The sequence below is a fragment of the Microcebus murinus genome, chromosome 12 (assembly GCF_040939455.1).
Source record: "Microcebus murinus isolate Inina chromosome 12, M.murinus_Inina_mat1.0, whole genome shotgun sequence".
Lineage (NCBI taxonomy): Eukaryota > Metazoa > Chordata > Mammalia > Primates > Cheirogaleidae > Microcebus > Microcebus murinus.
This window is the reverse complement of record NC_134115.1, coordinates 6,200,286-6,217,816: the sequence shown is the minus strand read 5'-3', so window position 1 is coordinate 6,217,816 and position 17,531 is coordinate 6,200,286. Positions and strand designations below refer to the sequence as shown.

General features: G+C 53.5%; 1 protein-coding gene across 2 annotated transcripts in view; it reads right to left on the bottom strand.

The window, feature by feature from the left end:
• PHF2 (PHD finger protein 2) overlaps positions 1 to 14,719 on the bottom strand; it is a 97,996-nt gene extending 83,277 nt beyond the window's left edge. For both annotated transcript variants that reach the window (XM_012738512.3, XM_012738513.3), the window contains exon 1: positions 14,574 to 14,719. In XM_012738512.3, the coding sequence (XP_012593966.1) occupies positions 14,574 to 14,671 (98 nt within the window). In that variant the 5' untranslated portion in view covers positions 14,672 to 14,719. The remainder of the gene's footprint in view (positions 1 to 14,573) is intronic.
• Between the last annotated feature and the right edge of the window lie 2,812 nt (positions 14,720 to 17,531).

Genomic DNA, 17,531 nt, shown 5'->3' with positions numbered 1-17,531 from the left:
CCCGTTTGTGAAAAGAGGAGCCTGCTCCCTGAGACTCCCCAGCCCACACACCCTATCAGATAGTGCACAGAGGGCAGAGCCCTGGAGCAACGCCCTTATAGCAGAGCCTGGACGACAGCCCAGTCTAATCCTAAACTGTTCGCCTAGAGTCGGCTTTTAACAGAGATGAGATTCAAAAGACCAATTCAATTATGTCTTTCCTTTCCAAAGAGTAGTTTAAAATTCAATAAAATAATACATGTTTGAGATCTGGAAGAAATCACGACCAGGAAAAAGCATCTGTGATCATAAATGATAATCACAGCCACCGTCAGGGCCAGACAGTGTGTGGCGAGCACTGTTGAGTGCCACTGAGGCAGGGCCTCGCCCTGTGTGCATCAGCCGAGCAACACTGGGTCCTTCCCAGAATCACAGCGTGGGCCCTGAGCTGGCAGGGTGCCCATACTATGGGCTGCAGAGCCCCCAGAAGTGTGGTAGGGCATCTGGGGAGAAGTGGCTCCACCAAGGAACACAAATCATAAAGGGATATTCAGATCTGACCAATGCTGCTCAGGAGTGACAGGATCACAGGACAAGGGGAGTCTGAGAAGCCACTGCAGAGACCACAGGGGCCAAGGACAGGAGAGGGTCTTGGCCCCGAGCAAGCCTGCAGCCTTGCTGGTGGTAAGGGACACTGGCTCCTGCTGTGGACATGTACGATGTATACATTTGGGAAAACGGGGCCAGCTGCATGCAGAGCCATACAATGTTTGCAACTTTTCTGCAAATCTAAAACAGTTCTAAAGTTAGAAGTTTATAGGGAAAATAAGGCAAATGAGGATTGACCTCACTTCGGAGTCAAAAAGAGGGGGATACTTAGCAAACAGGTGAGCTGCCACTTCTACAGAGTGAGCAGCAGGAGGCAGCCAGCTAGGGAGGTTTGCAGGGCTCAGAGCAGCTCTAGGGAAGGAGGGGGAGGGAATGGCGGGGCCTGTCCACAACCTAGCAGAGCAGGGCTCCTCATCTGACTTCTCAGCACCAACCTGCTATTTCTGTCTTCACTAGAAAGCATCAGGGCCACTGACACAATCCTACAACCCTAGGGAGGAAAGGATTTAAAAGTGAGTGAGCCCAATAATTAGATAACTGCAAACTGAAACCATAGTGAGACACTGGTTTTCACCCACCAGGATGAATTAACAAAGACCAAAAAACTCAGAAAAAGTGTTGCCCAGTGTGTAGAGAAGTCAGTACAGCCTCTCTGGCAATTTTAAAATCTGAAATGCTGTATCCTTCAACCCAACAACTTTACTTCTTGGAATTTATCAGGGAGATACACCTGCATGCATGCACAAAAACATACACACCAGGATGGCCAGCGTGTAATACTGTAGTAGCTCGAGATGAGAAATGAGCCACAAGCCAGCCAGGAGGAGATGAGTAAAACGCATCTTAGGGCATCTCTGCTGGAGTCCTGGCAGGCGTGCGTGTGGAGACCGGTGCCACCTGCAGACACACGTCCACACGGCTGCTCATGTGAGGAAAGGGGGTGGCTGTAAACACACAAGGCATTTCTGGAGCTGGACCCTCTTCAGCTCCAGGGAGAAAGATGGGGAGACCAGTCATGCTTTTTACTGCATGTTCTTTCCTACTCTCTCTAGCTCCCCCCTGCCCCCTACTTTTTTTATCATGTGCTTATGTTCTATTTGCAAAATAATCCTAAATGTGTTCTATTTGCAAAATAATTTAAATGAATACGTGACTTTATTGCTTATAAAAATAAATATCAATATAAGAAAAGACAAAGGGGTCACTGAGTTCAATTTTCTACCTGATAAAGGTGAAAAATATTTAGCAGAAGGTTAATTGCTTGCCCTTGACTGGATGCACAGGGGACATTTGGCAATGTATGGAGATGCCTGTGGCATCACAACCAGGCTGGGGGGAAGGGGTGCTCCTGGCATCGGATGGTAGAAACCAGGACTCAACATCCCATGGGCACAGGACAGCCCCCGCCACAACATCCCTAGCCCAGCATGTCACAGGGCCAAGGCCAGGAAACCTGGTCTGTCCTAAACACTGCCTCCCTACACAGCATCCGATTTGGGGCCAGTTTCAATTATTAAAATGTTTTTTCTGCATTTGAACCCAAATTTGCCTGCTTTTAAAGCTTGCTTCTCCAAACTTTCATCTAGTGCTTGGTTCCTTCTGAGGGCTGTGGCTGGGTGGCTGCTTTAGGAGGCTGGGAAGGAGCAGGAGAAAGAAGACGTCTCAGGTCATGACAAGGCACAGTGCCCGTGGACCTGGGCCTGTGGCCCCTGGGAAAGCAGTTTCACCCTCTTGCTGCCTCCAGGGTCCCCTCTCCCTTTCACTCCCTCCCTAAATATAATCCCTTTGGTTCACTCCTGGCATTCCCTCAGGGCCACAGACAGAGATTCCAAAGAGTTTATGGGAGGGAGCGGGAGGGAAATGGCAGGAGTGGGGAGGGGCCATCGCAAAGACTGCAGCCTCTCAGATAAGGCCCCTCAGGTCTCCGCCTGCTCTGTAACACGCCAAGGGAGTTATTCTCCTCCCCTGCTTAACTTGGAGAAGGCCTGCATCTGACCTGGGGAATCATTCCTCACACAGCCCCTGGCTAGAACTGACATCCCCCAACCCTGGCTGACTCCGGAGCTCACCCAGAGCTGTCCCCTCTACCCTGCAGCCCCTGGTCCCCACAGCGCCACCACTGGGTGCAAAGACAGGACAGAACCACGTTATCCCGGTGCGCACTTGCAAAAGCAGTGGCCTGCCTGCCCAGGACCACACGCGCAGGCCCCAGGCCCCACCCAGACTGCCCCCCCCCTAACGGAGAACACGAGCTAAAGGCGGGGACCCAGGTAAACAGGTCCTCAGAGCTCTATTCCCCACCCCATCCCCGCCCAGCTGCCGCTCAGAGAGGGGGAGAGATGTGGAGCTGCCGCCAGAGCACACACACTTGAAGGTCCAGGCACCCAGCCCACCTTCGCTGAGGCCCCCAGGGAGATCACCCAGTGCTGTTCATTCACTTCTCTGTCTCCACACCTAGGGCCCAGACAGCTGAGGCAGGGTCGGGGACAACTAGCAGGCAAGGGGCCCAGGCTGCTAGACCAGAGAGATGGCTACTTAGACACAGCCTGGGGTCAAAAGGGTCCCATGATGACAGTGTACTATGTGAACCTCCAGGCCAAGCAGTAGTTGTTCTGCCCCTCCCAAGGGGCACCGGTGGAGCTTGGAGTAGGAGCAGTGCCCGGCAGGCAAGGTGGCAGGGACAGACACCATCCTGTCTAGCTCTTCCACCCTGTGGAGCTCCATCATCTCTCACCCAGGGCTCCATCATCTCTCACCCTAGGGCTCTATCACCTCTCACTCAGGGCTCCATCATCTCTCACCCTAGGGCTCAGTCATCTCTCACCCCAGGGCCCCATCATCCCTCACCAGGGCTCTATCACCTCTCACTCAGGGCTCCATCATCCCTCACCCCAGGGCTCCATCACCTCTCACCCAGGGATCCATCACCTCCTACCCCAGGGCTCCATCACCTCTCACTCAGGGCTCCATCATCCCTCACCCCAGGTGTCCATCATCCTTTACCCCAGGGCTCCATCACCTTTCACCCAGGGCTCCATCACCTCTCACCCCCGGGCTCCATCATCCCTCACCCCAGGGCTCCATCATCCCTCACCCCAGGGTGCTGTCACCCCTCAGCCAGGGCTCTGTCATGTCTCACTCCAGGGTTCTGTCAGCCCCTAATTTCTGGTCTCTCTCTATCTTGCCCTACAATCCACACCATCCACAGCACTCTGAGAGAAGTCCGTAAACTGCAGAATGTTGTACGCTACCCCAACCCTACTGCACTGGAGATAAAATGTGAACTCCTACCTATGGCCAACAGGCCGAGGCACCTCCCCCACAGCATCTCCCCTCACTCAGGGGCTGCGGACACACTGCCCTTCCTGCATAGCACACTCTCTGTCACCTCCAGGCCATGCCCATCCACCAGGGCCACTCCCTGTCCCTACCACATCTCTAGCACTGCCTATGGGGCCAGGTGCTGCGCGTGCTGCCCACAGGTACAGGGACCCTCACTGCTGTCCCAGTGCCTAGAACAGAGCCTGGCTCCCCAAAGTGCTCAGGAAATGTCACCAGCTAGATGGACTGAGGGACAGACTGACAGGCAGACTCCCTTGCTGATGAATGAGGAGCCAGGCTCAGTCATGGCAAACCTCCTGACTCCCAGAGTGGCCTGTCCAAGATGCCTGGGCCCTTCTGAGACACAGGATTCCTCACATGTGACACACAGAGTCACCAAGCACAGCCAGGAGCAGCACAAATTCTCACAGGCCGTTCCCATACAGCCCAAGCTGGCTAGAGTGGAAGGAGCAGGGGCCGCCAGCTGGGGCAAAGCCCTGTAGCACCATTACTGTTGGGTAATGATGGGCTGCTGGCCCTCCCCTGGCTTTTTTCTCCTGAGCAGACCCTGTCCTAGGCCCACTGGGAAGCCCACCAAAAGTGCCCAGTGCTGGGTGCAAACAGAGGCAAGAAACACCCCTCCCCTCCTGGGCTGGTTCTACAGCACCTCTGTTACATTCTGCCGCCCCAAAACAGCTGGGCAGAGGTCAGCCAAGTTCTGCCCACTTTCAGGAAGGAGATTCCACAAGCACCAATGGCAACTAATCCTCATACCTGGCCGACTCCAGCAGGAGTTTAGTGAAAGCTCCTCCTGCTTCCCACTGCAGCTGCCTGTGCTGCTTCATGCAGGGCCACAGGGTCCTCCTCCCTCCCCAGGGTCTGGGGAGCTCTCCTGAAACGCCACCTCACCCCTTCCCAGGACGTGTTCATCTAGGAGGCAGACTGGCTCTGGCTGTAGTTTCTAAACTGTCTCAGGATGCCAAGTGTCTCAAGACACTAGGCCTCAGTCTCTCCTGCGAGAAAATAGGCCTGAACCTCCGAACCCGCCTGTACCATCGGTCCAGCAAAGGCAGGTCAGCCCAGGAGGTGATGAGGTGGGGCCTGCCAGGGAAGGACATTGTGCCCCACTTGATCCTGCTTTTATTTTATTTATTGTTTTAGAGACAGGGTCTTGTTCTATCACCAGGCTGGAGTGCAGTGGCACAATCATAGCTCACTGCAGCCTCAAACTCCCGGACTCAAACCATCCTCCTGCCTCAGCCTCCCAGGTAGCTGGGACCATGCCCTGCCAATGATGCTGCCTTTAGGCCAGCCCAGGTGTTCCTGGGAAGCACTTCCTAACTGTTCATCCCGCTGGCCCAAGCATCCCTGGAGATTCATACACAGAATCTTCCTTGATGAGGTATACTAAGGGGAAAGGTAAAACATGGTGCAAGGTCACAAAGCCACAAGAAGACTGCACAGTATCAGAGTCCACAGAGCTACTGCTAGTTCTGCAGTGACGTGGACTTGCCGGCCACAGTAGGGTAAAGGTGGCTGCCCCGGGGTGGATGTACTGGACCTCAGCTCAGATTCTGGTCCCAGAACACTCTCTGAGGCCAATCAGACCCTCATGCTTGTCCAACACTTTGGGCCCCATGCCCAGCCCATGATGTGTCAGGGACAAGAATGAGTGAGGGCTTTATACACTCTCTCCACTCGATAGGAATAACCCACCAAATTCTCAGGGCTGCATGAAGACCAGTGAGACCATGTACTGCCCACATGCAGTGGCTGTCCCTGCTCCAAGACTGTGCTGGCTGTCCCCACCCCAAGCATCCAGAACCCTGGGCTTGCCCCACCAAAGCTTCCTCAGCAATGAAGCCTGCAGCCAAAAAGGCGGCTCCTGGGGAGGATGGCAACCAGGGACAGGAGATGAAGACCCACACGGGGCGACCCATGCACAACACGAGAGGAGCCCACACATGCTCAAGAAATGCCTAACCCAGCATCTAAGGCAGAGGCTCAAAAAATACTTATGATTAAAAAGGAGGATAGCGGCCCTCCTCCTCCACGGGCATGCATTGGCGACATGGCATCTGGGGTGTGCACACAGCAGCACATGTATGAACATCAAGAGCATACCAGGGGTGGACAGTACCCTGCACATATGTGGCTCTGGAAATTCAGTCACCACACATTAAAAGGTGATTACAAAAAAGGATGAAAGTAACAGCAACAAAAAATCCAAAAAAGAAATTTTTTTTCTTTATAGTTCATGTTAACACTAAAACGAAATTAAGAAAACAATTCTACTTATGATAGCCTCCAAAAGAATAAAACACCTAAGAATAGATTTAACAGAGGAGGTGAAAGATTTGTACACACTGGAAACTATAAGATGTTGCTGAAAGAAATTAAAGACACAAATAAATAGAAAGACTCCCATGTTTGCAGATCAGAAGATTTAATACCATTAAGATGACAATGCTCAAATCAATCTACAAACTCAATGCAATCCCATCAAAATTCCTACAGCCTTTTCTGCAGAAATGGAGAAGCTAATCTTCAAATTCACGTGGAATTACAGAAGGGCCCCAAGTAGCCAAAACAATTTTGAAAAAGCAGCAGAAAGTCAGAGGACTCATATTTCCTGCTTTCAAAACTTACTATACAAGTTTGCAGTAATGAAAACAGTGTGGTGCTAGCATAAAGAGAGACACATAGACCAAAGGAAAAGAACTGCAAGTTCAGAAATAAACCCCGCGTATATGGTCAAATGATTTTCAACAAGGAAGACAAGATCATCCAAAAGAAAAAGACCGTTCAACAATGGTGCTGGGACAACTGGATATCCACATGCAAAAGAATCAAGCTGGCCTCCTACCTCCCACCATTACAAAAATAAACTGGAAATTAATCAAAAACCTAAAATAAGAACTAAAACTATAAAACTCTTAGGAGAAATCATAGGAGTACATCTTCATAACTTTGGGTTTGGCAACAGATTCTTAGATAAAGCACCAAAAACAAAGCAATAAAAGAAAAAAACAGATAAACTGGACACCATCAAGTTAAAAACTTTCATGCACCAATGCACATTATTAAGAAAATGAAAAGACATCCCACAGAATGGAAAAATACATATAAATCATGTATATGACAAGGATATAATAACTAAGATATACAGAGAACTCTTACAGCTCAGAAATAAAAAGACAAACAATCCAATTTAAAAATGAGCAAAGGGCCTGAATAGACATTTCTCCAAAGAAGATATACAAATGTCCATCAAGTATGTGCAAAGGTTCTCACCATCTTTGGTCACCAGGAAAATGCAAGTCAAAACCACAATGAAATAATACTTTACATGCACTAGGATGGCTATAATAATAAAAAAAAAAAAAAAAGGAAACAACAAGTGTTGGTGTGGATATAGAGAAATTGGAACACTCTTACATTGCTGGTAAGAATTTAAAATAGTGCAGCCCATGTAGAAAACAGTTTGTTGGTTACTCAAAAAGTTAAACATAGAATTACCATATGATCCAACAATTCCACTCCTAAGTATACATCTAAAAGAACTGAAAACAGGTGTTCAAACAAATATTTATGCACAAATGTTTATAGCAGCACTATTTACAACAGCCATAGGTGGAAATAACCCAAATGCCCAGACACTTTGAATGGCTAAACTGTGGTTAGCCCCACTACAATGGAATATTATTCAGCCACAAAAATCAATGAAACACTGACACATGCTACAATGTAAATAAAGCTCAAAAAACATTGTGCTAAGTGAAAAAAGCCAGACACAAAAGGTCACATGTTGTATATTTATATGAAATATGAAATCACCAGAATAGATCAATCCATGGAGAAGGCAAACAGATCAGTGGCTGTCAGCAGATGAAGAGGGAGATAGAAAGGGAGTGGCTGTTGGATGGACGTGGGTTTCCTTTGGGAGTGGAGACCGTGCTTGGGAGCTAGATGAAGGAGGCGACTGCATAGCACTGTGAATGCGCTAAAACGCCACCAATCTGTACACCTGAGAATGACTGATTGTATGTTATATGAATTTCACCTCAATTTTCAAAACAGTAAAAAAGGCTAGTTTGTCCATTTGCACATTTTTAGCCAAATATTTTCAATAAAACCAAACATTCTAGTGACTAAGATAAGGCCGCACCAAGCTGCTTCCTTCGAGACACGCCTCGCTGGGAAAGATCGGCAGACACGGACAACGTCACAAAAACGTTCAGCTCTTGTTCTCTGAGATCCAAGCCAGTCACTCGCTAGAACCCTAAACGTATGTTTCTCCACAAAAGACCCAGCACTTTGGTGGGGGCTGGGAGCAGTCCAGGAAAAAATAAACAGACCCTACACCCTAAAGAATAGGGGCCAAGTCCCATTCTGGAGCCCACAGCTAGGGTACCCACCAGCCACAAAGCCGAAAAGCTGAGAATCAAGGTAGGAGAAAGGGACTGAAGAGGGAGAGAGACAGAGAAGGAGAGATGTGGAGGTGGAGGCGCTGCAGTGAGGTGACCCTGAGGGACACCTGGTATAGTCAGACCTGAGAGGGGCTGCTGCAGTCCATCGCTGGGAGAGAAAACCACCTCCCACTACCTAGCATCACCTGTGGCCTTCCTCTGTGACGTTTCCAGGCATGTTGCATTGTCGCAACCATGGACACGAGCAGTTACCAACACTTGGTATTTGTTCAGGCCCTTGAGCCAGAATAACATAAGCCAGATGCCACCTCCTCACTGGCACCCCTCTCAGAGGTGACTGCATCCACCTGCTGCAGGTCAGAGTCCACCTACTGGAGTCAGGAGAGCTGAGTGTGACAGAGCCCACGACTCGTCCCCTGGCTGCTTCTGTGACAGCACTGGGAATGGGATGACAGCATGATGCACCCTACCTACCAGCTATGGACAACATGGGAACCAAAAATGATGAATGCATAATAGCCCCTAAGGCTTTAAATACTGTCCAAATGTTAGCTTCTGCAGCAAATGATTAGCACATAATTTTAAAAATCAAGTGACAGACTTTGCTTTTACCCATTCCCTAAATTTTAGGAGTTAGATTCTTCCAGTGCACTCCATCACGGAACATGTATTTTCTGGCCCATACTTACTCCCAACAACAAATCCCCTCATTCTTTTGGAAGTAAGGACCTGGCGTGTGTGGATGTACTACAGTGTATGGCCAAAGAGAAGAGAATGCATGGGGGTGGCAGGGTCCACACGGAGCATCCCAAACCTATCCCCAGCTCTCAGGCCATCTGGAGCCACACTACACCCAGGTGGCCCAAAACAAATGTGGGCTGCAGTCCAGAGGCTGATACCAAGCACATTTCTGCCAAATATTTTCAATAAAGGCAAACATTCTGTTAATGAGGATAAGGCTCACACCAAGCTGCTTCCTTCAAGACATGTCTCCTTCGGGAAGTATCCACAGACAGGCATGTCTGCTTTACACTCTGGAAGTTGGCTGGGAATTCCTCCCACCCACTTCAAACACTCGCATGAGGAGAATTCCTTGTTTTAAAATGGCTAATCATTATTCCTAAACAGATCACAAGGCTGCCTCCATGGGAGAGCCCTTCTCCCAGTGTTCAGGCACCTGACGTTCTAGGGTTCAACTGTAAGCTCTGATCACTCAGATTTCAATGTTGGTGTCTGACCCCTCATGGGGCCTCCTTCCCTTCCAGCATACACATGCCACTGGCCATCAAAAGAGCCGGCCTGCTGAGCGCGGCCACGAGCCTCAAAGCGTGTCCCCAGGTACCTCAGATGTGGCTCTGCCTCAAGGAGCTTAAGGTTGGGGGGACAGGACAAAAGCCCATAAAGACCAAATTAGTCCAGAGGGAGGACACAGAGACAGGGTCCTTGGGAGGAGGGCAGGGGGTACAGACAGACACGTGGGAATCAGAGGGAGCTGTGCAAGTCTTAATCTACTCTGCCTTCTGAGCACTTCCAGAAATTAGACCCTTCTCCCCATCCCAATCCCAACCATCCCAACCACCAGTACAGGCCCTGTTGTCTCTCATCTGGACAATGGCAGTAACCTCACTCTGGCTCCCTGCCCCGCCCTTGTCCCCAAATGTCCCCTTGGAAGCCAGAGGGACTTGTCAAAGCCTCAGCCTGCTCCCACCCCAGAAGGCTCCTTTGCTTTTCTCAGAGAAGCTGAGTCCCTGACATACCTATAGCCCTTCCCACGTGGCCTCCTTGCTCCCCACCCCACCCTGTTTCTTGCTCCCACAGGGCCTTACTCACCTCTCTGCAGCAGAACCACCAGACTGATGTGAAGCCCTATCTGCAAGTCTGGGACCCTAAGGAAGAAACCCTGCAAGAGGCAAGACATCTGCCTGGCTACCCCCAGACTCCTCAGGGCCAGCCTGAAACCCACACAGAATACATGCCCAACAAGTATTTACAGAGGAATAAATAAAACTTTTCTCACTGAAGTGACCTACATAGCTTTCAAGTCAATTTTACTAATTATGCCTCCAAAACTTTTCAAGTCCAACAGAACAAACAACTGAAAGAGGGCCAGAAAGCTACCATTTTAAGGATGTTTGATATTTTTTTTTTTTTTGAGACAGAGTCTCACTTTATTGCCCAGGCTAGAGTGAGTGCCGTGGCGTCAGTCTAGCTCACAGCAACCTCAAACTCCTGGCTCAAGCAATCCTCCTGCCTCAGCCTCCCAAGTAGCTGGGACTACAGGCATTCGCTACCATGCCCGGCTAATTTTTTGTATATATATATTAGTTGGCCAATTAATTTCTTTCTATTTATAGTAGAGACGGGGTCTCACTCTTGCTCAGGCTGGTTTCGAACTCCTGACCTCGAGCAATCCGCCCGCCTCGGCCTCCCAAGAGCTAGGATTACAGGCGTGAGCCACCGCGCCCGGCCTGATATTTTAATATTAATAGAATCATTCTTATTTCCCAGAGATTGAAATTCTACAAATCAAGATGGTGACAAGGTCAGAGGCCAGGTCATCTATCATATGGCTGCAGGCAGGGGAGGGGGCAGGGGTGTGGTTTCCATCCTACAGATGGAAGACACAGGCACAAGAAGGGACCACAGTGCATGGCCCCAGGGGCTCTGCACAAGAGTGGGAGCCCTAAGAGAAGAGGACAGGTCCCCAACACCTGTGCAGGGCCACATATCCCTGCCAATTGAGACCAATAAGACACTCTCAGAAGATGACTAGCTTCCAGCTGCCTCCTGCCAGGTCTTGCAGCAAAATCTATCACTTCCAAGTCAAGCCTGCATTCACAATAAGTGCCAGGGAAGACCTGCTGAGCTGATAAGAAGCCCCAGCCCCAGGAGCAACTGGCCAAGGTCAAGACGGGGTTGGAGGAGGACTCCTACAAAGACTTGGTGAAGAGGCAGCTCAAGTATGTCACACACATCCAGGGACAGTGGGGGCAGGGGTAGCAGGACTAAAATGAGGGCACCCCCACCCTGCACTACCCCTCCAGGAATGAAGAATGCAGGACCCCAGGCTGGAACACAGTGCTATGCCTACCCCTACCTCCTGGTAGCCACTCTTTCCAACCCAGCCCAACAAGGGACTCCCCCTGCCCCTGCCCCTGCCCCTGCCCCCTCAAGAGTGCTGGGAGGGGCACTCTGGCACTCAGAGTCCCTGAGAAGGCGACTCAGCCTAGAAGCAAGTTCTGGGCCTAGAAAGGGCCAAAGCTCTGTCCCAAATAAGTGCTTGGCTACCGAAGCCAAGAGCAAAGAGACAGCCACTGTCAGTGTAGGTGACTTAGAGACCCTCTCTCCAATTCTCCCTAAAACAGGGCTGGATGGAGGAATGTGATGTGACCACAGATGAGACAGACAGGCCTTTTAACTTTAACAGTTACGTGTTTATTTTTACAGTTACTGTGTATGGCAAGCTACACTAATGTTCTATTTCAGGGAATGATACGAAGTTTCCTTTTAAAAGAAATATTCTCCACAGTAAGGAGACATGAGGATTGAATGCAATGTGGAATCCTGGAACAGAAAAAGGACATTAAGGAGGAGAACACTGGTTTAAAAATCTGAATAAGAATCTGAATAAAGTCTGTGGTTTAGTTAACAGCACTGCACCAGTGTAAGTTCTGCATTCCAGCACTGGTACCATGGCTATGGTAAGATGTTAGCTTTAGCGGAGGCACAGTGAAGGATACAGAGAAACTGTACCATTTGGGGAACTCTTCTGTAAATGCAAAATTCCCTCAAAATAAAAAGCTTAAAAATACACAAACTTTTAAAAAGTGAGCTGAAATGTTAAGTAGGCAGTAAATCACAGTACAGGTGATAAAAAGATCAGGAAAGATGCATCAAGGGTCAGACAAGACAATCTGGAGGTTAGGAACCACAGGTCTGGTTGCACACCTTCATTTACTCACCAGAGGAGTGATGTTGAGAGAGGCCAGGCATCTGCCAGGACTGTGAGAGCCATGCTAACCCGACCCCATGCTCTCCCCGTCGCAGTTCCTGTCCTAGGCCACCAAGAGAAGTAGACACACCAGGAGGCTTTTTGCTGTATGGCAAGTGACCCTTAATTAGATGGCAAGAAAATGCCTCCCACAGCCACAGGGAAGCACAGCCCCTTTCAGAACCCAGGGCTACCCCAGATAGGTGGAAAAAAATCTGTGCTGATCAACTGCCTATGTTGGATCCAATCAAAGACCTCAGATAAGATATAAAAAGATACGGCCTCTCAAAAAAACCCTCTTTCAAGGTGTCAGGACTGGTCACATCTCCCCTGCCTCTGCCTGTGCCAATATGGCAAATGACACCATCTCCTCTGCCAGCTCTCAGCCCCCTCTTCCCCACCTGCCCCTCATTCCTGAGTTTTCCCTGGCCTTTAAGTCTATCTTGGAAGTAGCCTTCCCTTCCCAGGGGACCCCCCTGGGCAGTAAGACAAAGGCCCTTCCAAGCTCTCTCAGCTTCCCTAGTTGGTCGCAGGGGCTGGCACAGGGGCCCAGGGTGTGCAGGGGTGACTACTTGCCAAGTCCAGACCCTGGCGGGGATGAGGGAGAAGAGATAGGTCCTACCACTTTTAGGGTATTCAGGGCCAGCTTCTCAGCATCTTTGGATCTGAGCGGCCGGAGTGGCTCCCTCCCACCTTGGTCTGGCTGTGAACTTCTTCTCATGGCTGCCAGTTGGGGGTATGCACAACAGGCCTGTTCTGGGCAGAGCTCAGCACTCATACCCAGTGTCCCCTACTCTGAGGGGTCTCCACAGCCCTGAGTGTCCCCAGGAAGGCAGCCTGAGAGGCCTGGGTGTCCCCACCCCACAGAGTCCTATGCCCTCCTCACTCTATCCCATTACAAGCATGGAGGTGGGACTCAGGCCTAGGGTGGACAGGCCTGAGCAGGCCCCATCACATCCTGGCCCCCAGCTCCCCACATGTAAACTGGCAGGACTAGACTAGAGGCCATAGCCCACTTTAAGGGGCCACTGGCCAATCCTGAAGACTCACAGTCAGAACAGGCACAAGGGTCTCCTCTCCGGAAGGAGCACCAGGGACCACGCACCACCACACACCCACTGTCTCTCTCCCCCCCCTGCCCTGCTGCCTGCTCCTGGGATTTGAGATCCGAGGCCCCAGGGCATACACTGGCCAGCCCCTGGCCAGTCCTCCTGAGGTCCAAACACATCCACAGGCAGAGTCAAACGTCAGAAAACCTGTTGGAGCAGTTTGGGCATGAGTATCTCTTCTTCCTCCTCCTCCATTTACTTCTGGGTGGTAAGGGACCTCAGCTTTTGAACTAGGCACAGAGCCAGGTCATGGCATGTGCAAGAGGGCAGGGCTCTCAGTGTCTCCAAGTGTTACCCCCCCTCCGGTCTTCCTTAGAGAGCATGTCATGTCAAAACCGGAGTGTCCCTGCCTGAAACACGGAGGAGGGAAACCGGGAAAGATGAAGGCCAGGGAGGAGGCGGCAAAGCCACAATCCCCTCCTCGCACCCACCACACACACACACACACACACACATACACACACAGCCACTATTCTGTCACCACACTCCCGCCCGGGGCCCCGCAGGCCTGCCGGGTCCAGTAGCTCCGCGCGGGCCCGGGAGGTATCCTGCCCGCCGGGACAAGGTCCAGGGGAGCTCGCGGGCCACGGCGGAGGGTGGGCGCGCCGGCCACTACCTCGCCGGAGCCCCACGGCCGGTCAACCCCGCCAGCGGCAGAGCCCGCCACTCGCGCCTCTCCGGGGACCCGCGCCGGGCTGCGCGCCCGCTTCTCCCGGCCCAGCCGGCCCTGAGCCCGCGCGGGGAAAGTTCCTGCAACTTCGCAGGGAGGAGGCGGCGGGGGCTCCGGGCCTGGGCCTCCCTCCGGATGCCCGGCCTCCGCGGCCGCCGCGGCCCCGCTGTCAGGCGGCCGGGCCCGGGCCTGGCGCTCCAACTTCCCCGCGCCCCAAGCCCACCTCCTGGCCGGCGGGTCTCGCTTTGTGCGCGGCGGCCAAGGGCGCCCAGCGCGGGCCCCGTGCCTGGCGCCCCCGCCCTGGGCACAAAAGGGCGCGCAGCCCGGCCCAGCCCGACCCGAGCGCTCGGAATGCCGCGGCGGCCCGTCCCTGAGCTGGGCCTGCGGGCGCGCAGCCGGGGCGCGGGACGCGGCCGTGCGCGGTGGCCGGGCCGGGCCGGGCCGGGCGGCTGCCGCGCGCTCACCTGCCGTGGAACCAGTCCTTGCAGGCGTCACACTCGATCATGAAGCGGGTAACGTCGTAGGGGAGCCGGCAGACGCAGTACACCGGCACCGTCGCCATGTTGCTGCGCCGCGCCGCCGCTCGGCCCCGCCGCTGCGCTGCCCGGGTCGGGCCGGGCCGGGCCGGGGGCCGGGCCGGGGCGGGGGCGGCGGAGGCGGCGGGGCACAGGCGGCGCCGCGGCCGGGAGGGGACGGGGACGGGGGCGCACGACAGCCCCCGCGCGCGCTCCCGGCCGGGCGCGTCCACACAATGCCGGGCGCGCTGGCTGGAGGGGCCGCGCCGGGAGCCGCCCGCCGGCCCGCGGGGCGCAGGGCGCGAGTGTGCGCGGGGGACGGGCCGCGCGGGGGACGGGCCGCGCGGGACACAAAAGGGAATGGACGCGCGGGGGCGGCGGGCGGGGAGCCGCGGCCCCACCGAAGGGACCCCCGGCCGCCGAGCGGCCTCTACGTCAGCGCCCCGGGTGGCGCCGCCTCCGCCCGCCGGCCTGGGCCGCCGCTCCCGCCGCCGGGAAGGCAGGCTGGGGACCCCGCCGGGGGAGAAGGTGGGTTGGGGGACCCCGCCGGGGGCGAAGGTGGGTTGGGGGACCCAGGAGAGAAGGGCCGGGGATCCCCGGGGAAGAAGGCGGACTGGGGCAACCTGTCGGGGGAGAAGGTGGGTCGGGGTAACGTGAAGGTAGAGAAGATGGGCTGGGGGACCCGCCGGAGAGAAGGCGAGCCCAGGCTTTCGCAAGAGAGAAGATGGCTGGAGAGACCTTGGGGAAGGCGGGCGGAAGAACCCCGAGGTTGAAGGTGGGCTGGGGGAATCTGCTCAGGGAGAAGGAAGACTGGGGGGCCCAAAGGTAGAAGGTGGGCGGAGCCCCAGGGGAGAAGATGGGCTGGGGGGACCCCCGCGGTTCAGGATGAGAGCCCGTAGGTTGTCCTTCCTCGTTCAGAAACCAGAGAAGCAATTAGTTGGCCCTAACTTTCATCTGACCCTGTCACCGTCCCGCGGTATTCCTCTTCCTTGGCCTCACGGCCTTCGGCCTCCCTTCCGTTCCGCGCTCCCTCACTGAGTTTCTGGCTTGGATGCAACTTCGCCTTTCCTTTCGGTCCTGGCTGGGCACTGCTGCTGCCCTTCACGGGGTCCCGCGGACATTCTCGATGCTCAGCCCTCAGGAGGACTAAAACCAGGGCCTAGAGTGCGCTGGCATGGGTGGGTCTGCTCTTTAAAGAGAGAGCTACCTGGCATTTGAGCCCCCCAGGGACCCCAGTTAGAGCCCCCCAGGCCCATGACCTAAGGGGGAAGGGGGACAGTCCAAAGACCTGGCCTCTGTATCCGAAGCGCTGAGCCCCTCGTGGGGAGGAGAGGCCAGAGGTGTGCCCTCCTTGGAGGCCCTCTGCCCCCTCCCCAGCTGCTGTCTCCTTTGGGCATTGGTGCGGAGCAGGGGCACATTGGTAGTTAGAGACCCCAGGCCCTGACCTGCGCTCCCTCCCTCACTGTCCACCTCCCCTCACCCCTTCTGCATCTGCCAAAGGGCCATTTGCTCCACTGCAGGAGGCTCAGTTAAGGTCCTCCTTCCTTTAGAGCCAAAATCTATCTTCAGAGTTTGCCACCCTCCCTCAGCCACTGATTCAGGACACTGCCCATGGCAGGGCCTTGGGGCACAAGCATGGGAAAGAGGAGAGAGGGGGAAAAGAAGCTGGGGATAGGGAGAGAGAAGAGAGAGAGTTACCACCACCACTCCCAACTCGGAGCTGTTCAGGATGGAGCATAATAAGGCCCCCCTACCTGAGCTCCAGCTGTCACCTCTGGTTCCCTTCCTCCTGGGAGAAAGGCGGGGCAGTTCTTTAGGACTAAGTTTCCTTGGAAAGGAATAACCATTAAGCCATCATCCACCATTAGCACCTTGGTGTGAATTGGTGCAGGTAAAGAGTGCTCAACCTGAAGATGAATGTCTAAAAGGAGGCCCAGAGAGAGCCCAGGGGGTGGGTGCTCCCCAGGTACCTGAAAAAGTTCCCTTGTCCTTATCACAGTACTAAAGTGGTCAGATGAGCAGTGCCCAAACCCCTGTTGAAGCTAGAAACTTCTGGAGGCCACCATGGTGCAGGGAAAGCTTCTGTGACTGGCATTCCTCCCTCTCCTAACACTTCTATTCCATTGTTTACAGATAATGATAAGTTACCCAATAGTTACCAAATGCTCACTGAGGACAGTGCACTGGGCTCAGTTCTCCACAGCTTTTACCTGCATTCAGCCAGAAGTTTGTTAAGTGCTTAGCATATTGCTTGGGTCATGATGGCTATTATTACATACCCAGCAGTTAATAGGTGTCATTGGTGTCATTTTACAGAAGTGAAAACTGAGGCTAGAGGCAATTAAAATGCCTAGGCAGAGATCAGCTACCTGCTGAGAAGGAAGGGGAGGGAGCAAGCAAGGAGCCTTCAGTTTGCAAGTCCCCAGCCTGTGTCCCCACCCTGCCTGGGAAAATTCATAGAGGTCAGTAGAGGTCATTCAGGGCTGTCTGCCCTCCCCACTCACCGCCAAGCCCTGCCCTCTGGAACTGTCCTGTCTGCATGCAGCTGGGCCCACCTGTAGCCATTCCTCATGTTCAAAGCCCCCCATGGCTGCCTGGCTGCTTGCCCTCTGCAGTATAAAACTGGTCCTGGGCCCCTGAGCTCCCTCTGTTTGGCTTCTCTGTCTGACTTCCCCTTTTCTGTGTCTCCTCCCAGACACACACATCTCCACTCCTTCCTTCCTCCTTCCCTCCTCCTCTCACTCCTGTGCTTAGGTATTTATCAAGCACTTCTGTGTGTACAAGCAGCATTGGAGACATTGAGGACTCAGCAGTTGTCTTAGGTCTGTTGGAGTCCACACTAGAGTAGAGACAGTTGATATGTGCGTACGTTTGAGTGCATTGAGTAGTGAGAATGGCCCTGGGCAG